The sequence below is a fragment of the Sylvia atricapilla genome, chromosome Z, assembly GCF_009819655.1.
Source record: "Sylvia atricapilla isolate bSylAtr1 chromosome Z, bSylAtr1.pri, whole genome shotgun sequence".
Lineage (NCBI taxonomy): Eukaryota > Metazoa > Chordata > Aves > Passeriformes > Sylviidae > Sylvia > Sylvia atricapilla.
In genome coordinates this window covers 66,918,669-66,933,575 of record NC_089174.1, presented here as the reverse complement: position 1 = coordinate 66,933,575, position 14,907 = coordinate 66,918,669, and the positions used below count along the sequence as shown (strand labels likewise).

The 14,907-nt window shown below is 52.2% G+C and overlaps 2 protein-coding genes across 2 annotated transcripts in view; one reads left to right on the top strand and one right to left on the bottom strand.

Moving 5' to 3' along the window:
- The first annotated feature begins 410 nt into the window (after positions 1 to 410).
- Positions 411 to 2,920, top strand: ENHO (energy homeostasis associated). Its single transcript, XM_066338749.1, has 2 exons — positions 411 to 599; positions 1,183 to 2,920. The coding sequence occupies exon 2, from the start codon at positions 1,470 to 1,472 to the stop codon at positions 1,653 to 1,655; it is 186 nt and encodes a 61-aa protein (XP_066194846.1). The 5' UTR covers positions 411 to 599; positions 1,183 to 1,469; the 3' UTR covers positions 1,656 to 2,920.
- Positions 2,921 to 3,934: 1,014 nt separating this feature from the next.
- Positions 3,935 to 14,907, bottom strand: part of DNAI1 (dynein axonemal intermediate chain 1) — a 139,793-nt gene continuing 128,820 nt past the window's right edge. The window contains exon 20 of the mRNA XM_066338637.1: positions 3,935 to 4,201. Within this exon, the coding sequence (XP_066194734.1) occupies positions 4,097 to 4,201 (105 nt within the window). The 3' untranslated portion in view covers positions 3,935 to 4,096. The remainder of the gene's footprint in view (positions 4,202 to 14,907) is intronic.

The following is a 14,907-nucleotide window of genomic DNA, read 5'->3' as shown; positions in this document are numbered from 1 at the left end:
GGGCAGGGCAGGGCAGGCAGCAGCAGGGAGAGCCAGGCGGTGACCCCCGGGCACGGCCGGGCAGGCAGCACACGGGGGCAGGGGCAGCAAGACGCAGGCAGGGCTGCCCCAGCAGCAGCAGCAGCGGCGGGAAGGCAGCACCGAGGCAGTGCGGGCAGCACCAAGGGCAGTACCCGTGACAGCACCGGGCAGACTGCTGGCAGCACCGGGCCGGGTCCCGGGCCGGGCCGGCAGAGCGCGCGCTGCCCGGCGTTGTCCCCCCCGCTGCTCACGTGGGAGCAGGGCGAAGGGGAGTGTCCCGAGCGGGGCGTTCGGCCAATGGTAGGCGGCGGGGAGAGGGGATAACCAATGGTGGGGCGGGGGTGGGGCGCCAGCAGCCCCCCCCACCCCCGATGCCGGCGGGAGGCGCGGGCCGCGCGCGGGGCTGCGGCACCCACGGGCGGCCGCGGCGGGACCGCGCCGGCTCCGAGCGCCGCGCGGGGCCGCGCCGGGACCCCGCGCCGCCAGCCCGCTCCGAGCGGGGCCCCGGCCCCGGCAGCGCCGCCCGCTGTCCCGCCGGCAGCGGGGTCCCGGCGGTACCCGGGGAGAAGCGGAGGCAGGTAGGTAACGCCGGGGCCCCGCGGCGGGAGGGCGGAGTTGGTGGGACCTGTTGCTGTCCGGTTCCGGGGCCTCCGTGGTTGTCCCGCTCTGGGGCGGGGGGTCAGAGGCGCCGGGGAACGCGCAGCCGGGGCTCTGCCCGACCCCGGTAAAAAGCACAGCGGGGGCTGCCCTATCCCCACACCTGCTGCCCCCAGCCCCGGCCCCGTTTTGGATACGGGACCTCGCAGCGGCATCCTGCCGGCAGGAAAAGAAGTTGGAGAATGGAGAGGGGACCGGAGCGGGGCCAGGGCTGTCTGGTGTCACTCGGGAGTGCACGGGGAGGAGCGTTTGGGCCGGGATGAGGGGATGGGTCTCCCACTGGGGATACCTTCAGCTTGGTGGCTCACGCAGGGGATGAGGGGTAGAGCCAGGGCTGGAAAGGGCTGCTGGAAATGTCCCTAAAACAGCATCCGACCTGGTAGCTGGTGCAGCCTTCGAACTCCAGTGGACCCTGGGGTTGCAGTCCTCTGGCACCCCACAGCACAGCCTGAGGGCCTCGCACAGCCTGTCCCTTCATGCTCACGGTGACTTTCTCTCTTCCAGGTGCTGGAAGGAGAATAGCGATCCCCGTGTCCTCACTCCCCTGCCGGAGGAGGGGAAACGCAGAGAAAGCTTCCCTTGTGGTGTGGTGCAGCCCAAGACACAGTTGTGAGTGGCCTAACTGACGGGGTGACCACTGGCCCCATCCCTATCCCACTGCCAGCACCACAGCTGTCCCCTTTGTCCCCTGCCTGTGCCAGCAGGTGGAGGCTGCACACTCAATCACTGCCCTGGCATCCCAAGTGTGAGACTGGGCTGTGGGCCCCACCAGTTCCTGCGGGACAGTGGCCATGGCGGCTGCTCTCTCCACCGGAGCGATCGTGGCAATTTCTTTTAACTGTGTCATCACGTTGCTCATCCTCATCCTCTTCCTCATCCTCTGCAAAGCTTGCAGGACCCCATCATGTCCCAAGAAGAATCCGGCTTCTGATGTGGATGAGTCAAAGAATGAAGAGAAGTACCTGCTGCAGCCCTGATCTGCCTGGGGACTGGGGTATCCACTCCTACTGGAGGAGTTGTGCCAGACTGGATGCCTGTGCTCGACTTGAGTGCTGGACCGGGCACGATGAAAGCTGAGGGGACACCCAACTGCTTGCAGCAGCTGTGACAGGGGGCACAGTCCTTTGTCTTTGTGATCTTGGTGTATGAAGTTCCTGGAGTGCCCGCAGTGATGATGGGGATAGAACAACTGATGGGGATGTGCTACAGGGACAGTCATGCCTGTCCCAGCGGCCAGTGAGCATAGCAGGAGCTCTGCTTTCAAGTGCACCCCTTGTTTGGGAAGAGCCTGTGGACTCTTCTCTGGTGCTCCTGGCTTGGGAAGTGGCAACAGCGTAGCAGACCTGAGCAAAGCTGGTTGGGGCCTGGAGAGGGGAGGCAGCCGGGCTGGCACAAGTGCTTCTTCCCGAGCAGGCTGGCTGCTCTATAGCAGGGTGTGCCCAGGGGAACCTGAGCAGCCCCAGCCCTGCTGGCAGAGCACAGCTGCCAGTCCAGATGTTTGGAGGTGGCCCTGAGTGGCAAGTGCCGTCAGCCTCACGTGGGCATTTGGCAGATGTCTGCCCAAGCAGCAGGTTTAATGAGGCACAAGGGGGGCCTGCACAGTCTGCCTGATCCTCCCCAGCGTGTCTGTCAGCCCCCTCCAGCATTAGCACCAACACTGCTAGGCAAACGACCCTCCTTCTCCTCCTCCTTTTCCTCCTCACTGGGTGTGTATCCCTGCCCTCCTGGCCTGCTCCCAGCCGAGGCCAGCCGTTGGTATTTGCCCTGCCTGTGAGCAGCAGATGTGCCCTTGTAGGCATCTCCGATCTCACTCAAAGCAGCCTGGTGTGGCTTTTTCCTGGGGAGATGGGAGACATAGGAAGATGATGCCTGGACAAATCGTTTTGAAGGTTCTCTGACCCTGCCTGTTCCCTGGGGATCACAGTGGCTCTGTGGGGAGGGATGCTGATATCTGGCTTGTCTGCAAGCCTGGCAGCTGCATCCCCTGCCCTGCCAGTGGGTGCTGTGGGTTTTGGAGGGCTCTGCCTTGCCTTTCCTAGAGCCGAGCAATAGCCACTGTCACTGCTGGCACAGCCACTGCAATAAGGGGACAGAAGGGTGGAGTGGGAGGGATGCCAGTCGGGGTTCCTGCCCAGGCTTGGCCAGGCCTGGCAGAGCCTGCGGCTCCTCCTCATGTCAGGTGTAGCAAACACATCCCTTTGCAGCCTTGTTTTTACTAGACTAATAAACAGATTGTAGGACCCACATTGTGTCTCTGAGCTCTACCCCGTGCCTAGAAGATTTGGGAGGAGGTGGCACATCCTGCCATCCCCATCCCGAAGGGCTGAGGAGTAGCTGCCCCAGGGGGCTGGGGGTCGATATCTCTGAAGGACTGTGCGTGGTTTGCTCAGAGATGGTGATAAGGAAAGGCTCATTTCCACATCCCTCTTGAGCTTTTAAATTCTGGGTGAAACCTGACTGGGTGTTGCCTGCCTGCCTGACCTGGGGGCATGTGGGAGTCAACAGGGAGCATTCTCTAATCTCTGTGCCAGAGGCACTGGAGAGTTTCCAAGCTGTGGCCTTACTTTACAAGGATGCTTGTGAGAGACAGGCCAGCTGAGCATATGGAGGACACCTGCCACCACACCTGTCTGGTGGCTTTGGTCCCCAGGACTGGGAGCTGTGCAGAATGATCTGGTGGTGACTGCTGCCACTCATCAGCATGCTGTGAGGACATTGCTGCTCCTGCTGCCACCTCAGCCTCGTAGCAGCTAATCCTCTGCTGCACAGAGTGGTAGAAGGCTCTGCAAACCCCGCTGCCCAGCAGTTCCCACAGGCACCAGCTGGGCAGAGCCAGCCCCACGCTGAGGTCCCTGGGGGAGGTGAACCTCCTGTAGCTGGTGACTGGCAGCTGCTGCCATGTGCTGTCTGGAGGCATGGAACGTCTCCCACAGTCCTGGGGCACCAGGCCAGGTTTCCAGGTACCCTCTGGCTTAGGCTGCCACCCCAAAATCCAGGTGTGGCATTGCATTCGACTTGCACAAATGCCTGGGGGGGCTACAGCTCAGAGCTCAGTCTCTCTGGCCACCACTCACACTGTGGGACTGGCTGTCATTCAGCTGCAGCCCCAAGGTTTTCCTAGGCCCCCTCCTGCCCTCCATAGGGCTCTCATCTGGTCCAAGCCCAGTCAAGGCTTGGGAAAGCCAAGAGCCATGTGGCTATGGAGGGCCAAGTGTGGTGAGATTTGACAAGCCCAGACATGACTGGACACCACAGCTCTCCCAGCTTTCAGTTTATTTGTCCAGGCACAGAGGCAAAGTGTTCCTGCTGTGCAAAAAGTGGGCAGCTGGGGCCCGTGGCTTGCATGCCAAGCAGCCACTGATCAAAGCTGAGATTGTTTGGCCAGAGGCTGCCCACAGAATCATCATTCCCTTCCCTCTCACTTCTTGTCCTTGCTCCCTGGCTCTCTCACCAGGCTCAGCAGCTTCTCCAGCTTAGCTATTTCCACCTCGGGACCTTTCTTCACCTCCTGGCCCTTCTTCTCCTGTGAAGAGACCAAGCAGGATAGAACTGTGAGCAGGGAGGAAAGCAGGGATGAGGAGAGGTCCAACACATGGAGGGCTGCTGGAGTGCTGTGTCTGAGCTCTCACCCCTCACTGGAGGCTGATCCACAGGGGGATGCACCCGCCCATCTTCATATTTCAAGCCCAAGGTGCCATGAGGTGTGTGAAAGCTTCTGTGAGCTGGGAAAGGACACTAATGAGATGTTTGGATGGGAATCAGTGTGGGTCTGTTGATCCGCAGTGGCTCAAAGCCTCTTCTGTCCCTCTCTTCCTAGACCTTCTTAGCCCCATGGGGCTGGACCACCCTCTAAGCTATGCCCCCAAGCTGTAGGTAGGCGCCAGTTGCGCAAGACTTCTAGGGCAGTGACAATGGTGCAGATGTCCAGACCGCCACAAAACAGCCCAACCATGCTGTGATAGCCCCACCTATGCCGTGCAGGTGCTCCTGAGAAGAGGCAGCCACACGAGCAGGGATCATCCCTTTTGCACCCAAATGACTTTTCCCAAGAGGGCAGTTGGGTGTTGAGAGCCCCTAACCTGATGGACTGAAGTGAGTCAGGGCTCTCAGGTGCATGCTGTTAACTCCTCACTGAGGCTCTCCTGTGCCTGGACACACTTCTGTGCCAACCCTGATGCACATCCTAGCACAGGCAAGGAGGACAAACACTTCCCATAGTCCCCTAGCACCTGACCCAAGCATCCCAGGGACTCCCTGACTGAGTGCTAAAGCAAACTACCAGAATCTTGAGAAAAATCAGCACAAGGGAAAGAACCTGCCCAGTTCAGCCCTCTCTTCTTTGGGAGCAGCAGGAGCTTTCCAGGTCTGGCAGGGGATGATGTCCCTGCTGAAGGCACAAATTCTACTCAGTGCTTTGGGCAGAACATGTTTCTTCTGTGCTGTGGGCTGCTGCATTGCTCCCAATAGAGTTCTGGCACTTTGGGAAAGCGATTAACTGGGCTTAGGCTCTCCACGTTCACATCATGTAATACACAGCTGCAGCAGAAGAATTTTCCAATCTACACTGAGCCCACCAAGCCCTCCTGCAGCTGAGCACCTACACCATGGGATTTCTCCAAAACAGCATCCCTACAGTCACTACTTCTATCATGAAGTGTTGCCTTTCACAGCCTTCCCCTTTGCCAGCCTGCTGGATCTCGCCTTGCCTCTGGATTTGGTGGGATACCCCTGCTTGCCGGCTGGGGAGCTCATCTTTGTGCAGCATGGCTCTGGGCACCTCTGAAAGCAGCTGCCAAGTAGAGGTGAGCAGAAGGGCTGGCAAAGTCTGACAGGTGGGGTCAGGAGAGGTGGCAGCGGGCCTCCAACACTGCAGCAGAGCAAAGGGAAAGTAACATCCTTGACCATGCTTGGAAGCAGCCTGCAGGAAGCTGCTGTACTGCTCTTCTTGGCATCCCTAAAGCACAGCCTCTGCGCTCCATGCTCTCAGAAGGCTAGAGGAGCAACACTCAGCACCAGATGAAGGAGGCTACCAGCTTTCCTCTCTCCCCACTTAGAACGGATCGATTCTCGTCCTGCTGAATCAGACCCGCTAATGGCTGCAGGTGCAGCAATTACAAACACACACCTTCCCTTCAGCACTGAAGAAATGCCAGTGCACAACATGGATAACGTTGCTAGCCCCCATGGATCCCTCTGCATTTTTCTAGCAAACATGGGCATTGCTGAGTGATGACAATGCTCAAAGAAGTCCCTGGAGAATCCCTGTGTCCTCCCTCATCCCAGCCCAGCACAACCTCGATGGAACAGAGGTTTCCTAAGCTGCCAGAGGACACTGCTGAGATGAAAGCAGTCCTGGGGGTTGGATGGGGACAGGGATATTTGGAAATCCCTCTGCTCCCAAGAAGAGCCCCACTGCTGTTCTGATCACTGGGAAGAGCCCTGGTTGTTTCATTTACTGAGTCCATCAGCTGCATGCTGGGACAGTGCTGGTTTGTATTAATGCCAACAGGTGGGCAGCGCCCTTCGTGGGTCTGGTGCGGGCACTGCAAGTGATATTTGTAATAATGGCCCACACCACAGTAGAGCATGTCTCTTGAGTGAGAGCCTTGGGGTAAATACAGCTACTCGAGGTATTTGAGGACTTAGCTATTTCTGCAGAAAAGCTGCTTTGCTGTCTGACACCGTTCAAACCCATCCCTTTGGCACTCTGTGTCACATACAGCACGACACAAAGGTCCTTGGGACAGGCAAAAGAGACATCTGCTTTGCTCACATGGGAAGAGAAGATGCTGAACCCACCTCCCACCAATCCATCTCCATCTCAAGCCCTTTGATCTCTCCACTGGTAGGATCAGGGAGAGTCCCTGACTGGTGTCCTGCAGGCCCATGGGAACTGTGTCTAAGCCTTACTGAATTCACCAGCCTCAGGCAAGGCTCAGCTCCTAGTCACCAAACTGTCCCTAAAACTTTGACTTTTACACTGGCTCAGCTTCTTTGGTGCTTCTGAGCACGCTGCAACAAAGCCACACGCAAGCCTGTAATGAGCCGTAACTGAACCAGAGTCCTAATTTAACGCCACATAACCAAGCAAGCAAGATGACACAGGGAATGAAAATTAGAATGTCCTTTTGGGGGCACTGGAATGGAAAGTTTCTCTTTATTCTGTCATCTGCTTCTCTCAGGGTGCTTGTGCTTGTGAGCTGGCTAGGCCACTGATGGCACCAGCACAGCACTGTGGGATCTGCTTGGATGCGCATGGCAGCTTCCTACAAATCCAGGGGCTTTGGCTGCATGAGACCTCTGAGGAGCAGTCCTTCTTGAAGCAGAGCTATCAGGATGTCCCAGGGCACACACGAAGCGATGTCCCTCACTTCCACACACGGCTGCCAAAAGGCTCCGCCTCCAGCAGATGCCACAGCCAGGTGTGGAGAGGGCTCTTGTGGGGCTCTGCCACCATGTGTGTAGCTGAGCATGTCCCCCACCTACATCCCTGCTTATACCACATCCATAAGGCTCATCAGGAGCTGAGAGTGAGTCAGGGCAGAATATCCTCCCCATCAAGTTGTTAGATGCAGAGCTGAGATTACAGGGGAAGTCTGTCCCTGAGGAGCTCATGGAATGGGTGTTGGAGCTGATCAGAGCAGTGTTTGCCTCTGCTTTACTGTTAACTGCCTCCAACTGGAGAGAAAAATGTTCCTGTTGAAATGGTGATGAGGAACAGGGCAGGAAAGCTTATGGCAGGGCCAGAAAAGGTGCTGAGTGGGGATGAACTCTGCTTTGCCTACAAAACATGACCTCAGGGAGGAGAGATGGGAAAGAGACCCCCTGTTTGTGTTCCATGCTGATGTATTTGTTGCCAGGTTTCTCATGGCCCTTACACTCCCTTTACCTCATGTCTGGGGTCTTCCCTGGCTCATCAAGCAGGGAAACTGAGGCAAGGGGCTCAGGCTTACTGGCAGTGTGCAGGATCCCTGGTGGTCCTTTCAGCCCCAGGGTGAGTACTGGTACTGGAAGTGAAGCAGGAGGTGGGAGATGACTGCGGTGAAGCCCCAGGGGGAAGGGTGGAATGAGGACTAAGAAGCTGCTTGAAGATCCCTTGATGCTTGGGAGCCTCAGCCCCACCCATCTCCATGCTGCCACATGCAGAACTCTGCATTCACGTTATGGGACTCATTTATGCTGGAGTCTTGGCTAATGCCTTCATTCCCTAGTTGAACAGTATACCACTGAGTTAATAAAACTCTCCCGTAAAAGCCATGATGCTGGCACTTTTCAGCTTCCATGTCTTTTTCCCATTGGTAAAATAATCATAAAACATCCGCTCTAAAGTTTTGATTAAACAAGGCTAAACATGTTTATGTTTTAAAGCAGCAAGGAAGTCAATCACACTGACATGAACATAGTCAGGAAATTCCCCACAACTTCCTTAAGAGCAGAGGTGACCCTTTACTGTGGCCAAGGGGCACAGGCCTGTCTCTGCCCTGCTGTTGTCATGACAGTGATGTCATTCCTTACACGATGGACTTCTGGATACCGTCATGCTGGAACAGGATCCAGACTTTTTATAAAGTAGCCTAGTGACCTAAGAACTGGATTCCCATCAAGAAGGATTTAAGCTTTTACAGAGTTGTTTTGAAGGGTGTGAGAAGCTTCAAGAAGACACCTAAAACTGCTTATTATCCTCAGTGGGAAGGGGTACACAGCCTGCCAGCTGTTCAGAGGTGTATTTCTTTGGGAGATCTTTTCTTGTTCCTTCTGCTCAGCTTAAGGTGACAGCTCCAGGATAAGGGCTCCTCCATTATCAAAATACACTAATGATTGGTCTGGTCAACTCAATAAATGAAAGCAAAGATGAAGCTTCCCTGAAGCACTTCTGTCAGGAAGACCAAGGAAAGCCAAACCCCTTCAGAAACACAGAAGAATTTCCCTCATCATCTCCCTGGGCCATTAACCAAACATTAACAGGATCAACAGGAATATGATATGAGCTGCAGCCCTGAAGCTCCCTAGATCTATCTCATCATGGCCCTATTGCAACCCAGTCCTGTCATATGGAGATTGAATTATGCTGTGCTGAGGATGATGTCTGTGCTAGGACCAATTTTGGGCTTGCAAGGAGTCCATTCGCATGCATCAGCAACATGCTTTTCAACCACAGAGAGCCTTGAGGTACACTCACAGCCTGATTTGACAGCATCACTCCTGGCCCGTGGAAGGATTAGCTGACAGACTGAAGAGAAGGATTTAGGCTTATTCTTCTACTATTTGGAAATAAATGACACAGTAAAATTTTTTGCAGGCAATAAAACCAGCAGAATGCCCAGAGCATGGTTGGGTCATTCAGGTGACAGCAGCCACAGAGGAACACTGGCCTCAAGGATGGTCTTACCGCCAGCTTCAGGTACAACCTGTGCACTTCAGGGCAAGCATCACCCCGCCTTGCTCAAGCTCACATCCTGACTCGGAGACCTTGCCTGGAATCTGCACTGGCCCATGCCAAAGCAGCAGGGCGCATGGGTGTCTGGGCCTCAGCTTACCTGCCTTTGCTTGCTGGAAGTCACCATTTAAATTGGCCGACTCACTGTGCTGGGACCAGCCTGTGGCTCAGCAGCACAGATCGGCCTGGAAAGGCACAGGAGCAAAGGTCAAGACATCCAATAGGCAGGAAGCACAAACAAAATTGGATCAGACCCGGAAGCGGATGGGATTGTCACTGGAAATAAACCAGAAGGAATTAGGCAGGGCATGTGGGCAGGAGTCGCTTGTCCCTAAATAGTGGGTAGCTGCCCACAGCACACCACAGAGCTGGCCAGTTCACAAACATGCATGGGAGAGGGGAGGGAATGCCTGATGGAATGACAGGCTCTACAGCAGCAGTGAGCTAACAGCCTGGTGAAATCCATGGCCATCAGGGCGCACAGCCTGTGCATCGTCACAGCCCTGTGTCTGCTCTGCCAGGGGCTGGCTGGGACTCCACCTCCTTGCTCACCTCCACTGCAGTGTCCTCTGGCCAAGGAGAAGTTGTGCACACAGCAGGAGCTGTTCCCTGAAGAATGTTCCCTGCTCTTGCTAACTCCAGAGCTTCTAGCAATGTCTCTTACAGACCACTAATTTAGGCACCTAAATTTAGCCATAAAAAGACCACATTTAGCATGACAACTTCAGTGAACAATGCCAAGCTGAGTGCAGATTTGTCTCATGGCAGTCCTCACAGCTCCTTTGAACTGGGCATTACAATGATTTGTTACCTCCTTCTGAATTTATCCCTGTACTAGCTGCAGAAACCCACTGAAACCATTTAAAACTGTTAGCCTTCTGTCTTTTCCATTATCTGACACAAGTTCAAAAGAGGGATGTTGTCATGACCCTCAGTTCATGAATCACCAAATAAATAGTTTCAAAGAGAAGGATGAATTTTATATTTATCTTAAGACATTATGGGTCTGAAATGAGCCAGTACCCTTAATTCTGCCCCAACAGATGCTGTGATTAGAAAACATCAGCAAAAGAGTCCCAAGAGGTCACACTCTATTTTGTCAGCCTTGAAGACAATTTGGATACACTCTAACTGTGAGCTCTGGGTGTATGAGATGAAGACAGCTTTCTTTTAGGTGTCATCAGCCTTAAGTCCCTGAGATGAGCCAACATCTATAGGCTCTATTTGACTAGAAGAGGCTGGTGAGAAAACAAGCTCTTCACAAGGTACATGGAAAAGATTTTCAGTTGTATCACTTAAGTGACTTGTACTAAGCACTAAGAAAAACCATTGTGTGCTCACTGTGCAAGGCAATTACCCTGTCCTTCCACACTGTGACCTCCTGAAGGAGTCAGAGTGGAATAAAGCCCCTGAAAGCTTTTTCCTCAAGCCTGGAGTCCTGGTGGTGCAAACCATCATTGGGATAAGGACAGAGGGGATGGGATGCTCTTTCCTTCACATCACTGTGGGGACAGGAAGTGCATCACCCACTCAAACCCTGGAACTAGCCCTACTGGATTCAGATTTTCTGCAGTGCCAGCCATTTGGCTCATAAGGATGGGATCAATTATTTTATGCAGCTTTTAACTTTTTGGGAAGCCCTAATACTCAAAGCCTGTCTACATGCCACGTGTTATAATGGGATGCAAAGGCTGGTGGGGGCATTAATGCCCAGTGTTTTAGCTGTGGGATCTCTCAGACCCAAGCAGCAGGGAGGAAGGAAATGAGAAGGAGATTTTAATTGAGATTGTCCATAAAACCCACTAGACAGGCAATACCTTGTATTCTAGCTTAACCTCAAATATTGCTGTGATTTCAGTGACACCTGGACATCAAACCTCAGTGTAACCTAGACAATCCAAAAGCTGACCAGGCTTCCCTAACTCTTGCACCCACCATCTGCAGCACCTCATCCCTTGGGTTGGCAAACCTGACATGAAAGGCTTGGGCACACATAGCACCCACAGGCTTGTACATCAAACCCATCCAGAGGGATAAAATCAAGGATATGCCCTGTAGAGTGCACTGACCCCAGCTGCAGCCCTTGATTCCTGGCAGGCAGCACAGTCAGCCACCCAGCAACATTTCCTTATCACTCAGCATCTCTCTTTCTTTTTTTTTTTTTTTTTTTTTTTTTTTTTTTTTTTTTATTACTTCAGCTTTACTTTAGCATTTTGGCATGCCAGCTCAGTAAGCTGTTACAGATCAGAGTTTAATAAAAGAATCAAACACGGATGTGAATATGCAGCTCCTGCAACTCTGGGGTACTGCTGTTATAGAGCACAGCATCTTATGAGAGAACATTTGCAGTTGTATGAACAGTATATTTTTAAAAGTTGCAGATTTTTCAATGCCTTTTTCTCTGGTCACCATTGTTAACATATACATGTCTACCTTGATCACCTTTTAACTGCCTTAAGAAAGTCCAATTGCTGTTTCTCTTTTAACGCAGCACCTTCTTTAATTTTTTTAATACAGTTCATAAAAGTATTTGCATAGGAAATATATTCTTGGTTGCTACTTACATGGGAGCATGTGAATATACTTTCTTTTGGATAAATACAAGTACAGAGGAAACCAGATTTTGCTATTATTAAAAGTAAAAATAAATGTCCTTGCTCAAAGAAGCCTCATATGTAATTACATAAAATGCCAATGGCATGAAAGATGTATTACAACAGATACTCTTCTGCTTATGAAAGAACTCAGTCTGCAATTTAATGTCAAGTCACATTCCTCTCTTTCTCTTTCCTGCTGTCGATGACTGAAGTCAGAGATGCTGCAGAAATTGCACTAGATATTTCAACCATGTGAATAATTGTGTTATCTCAACCATGCATTCTCCTTTTGTATTTTTCATTTAAAACACAGTCACCTGGGGCAGAGCTAGAAGGGGTTAGTCCACTAGTGCACTCTTGTCCATGGTGGGAGCAGCTACTCTTAAATTGTTTCTGACAGATGTTTGTCCAGTCCTTGGGTTGCCCAGCACAAGAGGTCCCAAGCAGTGGATTGTCCCACTCTGCTCCCTACACCTGCACAGGCATTTCTTTAGAAATCCTCCAGGAACAGTGTTGCTAACCCATCTCTTGGAGATGTCTGTCAGCATGTCCCTCTTACACCCAAGTGAAACCCTCTCCCTAAGCCTTTTTCTGCTGGCCTGTTACCCCAGAGTACTGCCTTCCTTATCCTGCCAGCCCAGGATCTCTCTGGAAGTGCCCATCTTTCTCATCCCCCTGCTTCCAGCCTCTCAGCCGGCTGTACTGTCCTTGCTGATCTCCTATTCCTCATGTCCCTCAACCCCAGTCCTCAACTGCAGCAGAGGCCTTTGCACTGTAAAGCATTGCAACAGGATCAGATCATGTTTCCTGCTCACACCTCTCCTGCCTGCGCTCACATCTCTGCTCAGGCAAGTGAGACCTTTTTCTGTTCACCTCCTCAGTCAGTTATTCCAACCTCCTTTCCCTCTCCTGTTTGCCTCCATTGTCAGTAAAATGCATCCTGTTTACTTCAGACTGAGTCTCCCCATTTGCCTCAGATTAAATGACTTGCACAGCTTCTCTCCACCTGCTGTGCAGGGAACAGCCAGGCAAATGATAAATGCCGCACAAACACTCCATGGTCTGGGAACCAGATACGCTGTTAGCCTGGACAGAGTGGGACGTCACCCTAAATCGCATCAGCCACGACTGAGTTACGCTGCAGCATGCAAATCAGGGCTTAAAAGAGGTCAGCGAGGAGCTGGACACAGGACAAGCATGGGAAATCCTGCAGCTAGAGCTGCTGTTCTTCCCTGGGATTTCACACAGTTATGGCAGCTGAGAAATCTCTTCCTGCCCCACAGACAGACAGGGCCCAGCTGTCAATCCCACCACAGTGCTGCCTTGCCCTGGGAGTTCCTGAAGAGAGCTGGTGTCAGTCCTCTCCTGGAAGGGGCTTGGCACAGTGCTGATCCATGCAGAATGTTTGTTGCTGCCTATTGAGACATCTGACCTCTGAGCCTATGTATTGTTCAGTGATGCTGAGGTTGTGTTACACACTTCCCATCCATGTTCACTGACCCAGCTGCATTGGATTGTTCATAAGGGTCTGAGCAAGAGCTGTGCAGAGAACAGGATTCATACTGATCTGAATGCAAATGGAGGGCCCAAGCACTGCATATCAGCCAGAAGCAGACAGGATAAAACAGTGCAGGAGAACTCCCGCAACATGCTGGGGGGCAACTCAGAGAGTGCTCCTCTGAGCACAGGCACCCACAGAACCACTAATTTCCTTCTGGGAGACAGTGGCAGCGGTGTGCTGATATGCCCTGACCTGATCAAAATCTGCTCTGCAGGAAGAAACCCAGGATGGACCTGAGTATGAGCTCCCTGGCATGCAGTAATGGGGATGGCAACAGGCCTGGAGTTGGAGATGCTCCTGTCCCATCAAGAGACCCAGATTACCATATGCACTTGTGATGAGTCCCTGCCCATCCCTCACTCTGATCCTGCCACCCAGGAACAGAGGGTCCTCTGGGTCCTGTCTGGAGACAAAGACGAAATACATTCTGAATAAAAAGCAAATCTAGGTTCATGTAAGCTATTTAAGCAGGAGGAGGCCAATTTTTAATGAAAATCCAGTCTTAAGATGCTGATCTGGCTCCAGCCCAAGTCTTTGTACTAAGCTCCTTGACATCCTGTTTAGAAAAGCATTATTAAAATCTAATTGCTTCATGCATATATTGCTGTTTTAATTATAACAGAAGCAGGAGAGAGAGATGGGAGCAGTAATCAATCTCTCTGATACTAATACATTTTGAAGAAGGAACTGGCCATGAGAAAAGCCAAGCCAACATCCTCTGTGGAAACCAGAGGGAGATATTCCTAGTGATTGTCCACACTGCCAACAGCACAGTCTCAGTGTGGCCAGGAAGGAGTGGCCTCCCTAAAGTGTGCTTTGCTTTTGAGACACTGACTAGGATGTTACACCTGAATTAATTTTACATTTTTGCTGCTGTGTCTCTGTTGTACAAAAATGTAATTATTTCAGAACCATAGACCAGTTAAACCCATCTGCTCAGCTGGGTGCTGAAACTAATGGATATTCTTTGCAAAGTAGGGCAAAATAGAGGCATATTGGAAAGAAAATTACGTAGAAGTCATCAAGGTCCTTAAGGCAAGCACTTCCCAAAGTAATCTCTCCATTGCCAAGCAAGTCTCATGAGTACCAAAGATGGAACAAGGTTAACCAGCAGCTGGCAATTTCAGCAAAACAGTGGCCAAGATGGCAAAATAATTTATCTGACAAATAACTGCAGATGTAAGGACTAGAGGGGACTGTTGACAGAGGTTAACTGACATTGATGCACACCCTTAATACTAAGTGGATAGGTCCACTACAGAAAAATTCTTCACCAAAAAAGGCTTGTCAAGCACTGGAAGAGGCTGCCCAGGGTAGCTGCAGTGTCACCAGTGCTGGAGGTATTTAAAAGATATGTTGGCACTCAGGAACATGGTAGTGCTGGGTTAACAGTTGGAACTATGACATACACTGTCGTGTCACTGAAAGCCTCAAACACCAGCAAACATGGCCTGATCCTTGTCTCGCTTTTTGTGTTGCTGGAACTGGGACAGACAGACATGGTTGGGGCAATGCTGCCAGGCAAACAGCCACTATTCCTCCTTGGGGCCCTTAAAGGAGGTATCTCCTTGGTACAGATGGCAGAGATCTTGTCACATCTGGATACCACTTCTGCCTGCAGATTCCAATGTCAT

Coding starts and splice junctions, on each gene's coding strand:
- ENHO (XM_066338749.1), top strand. CDS start 1,470: ATGGCGGCTGCTCTCTCCACCGGAGCGATCGTGGCAATTTCTTTTAAC.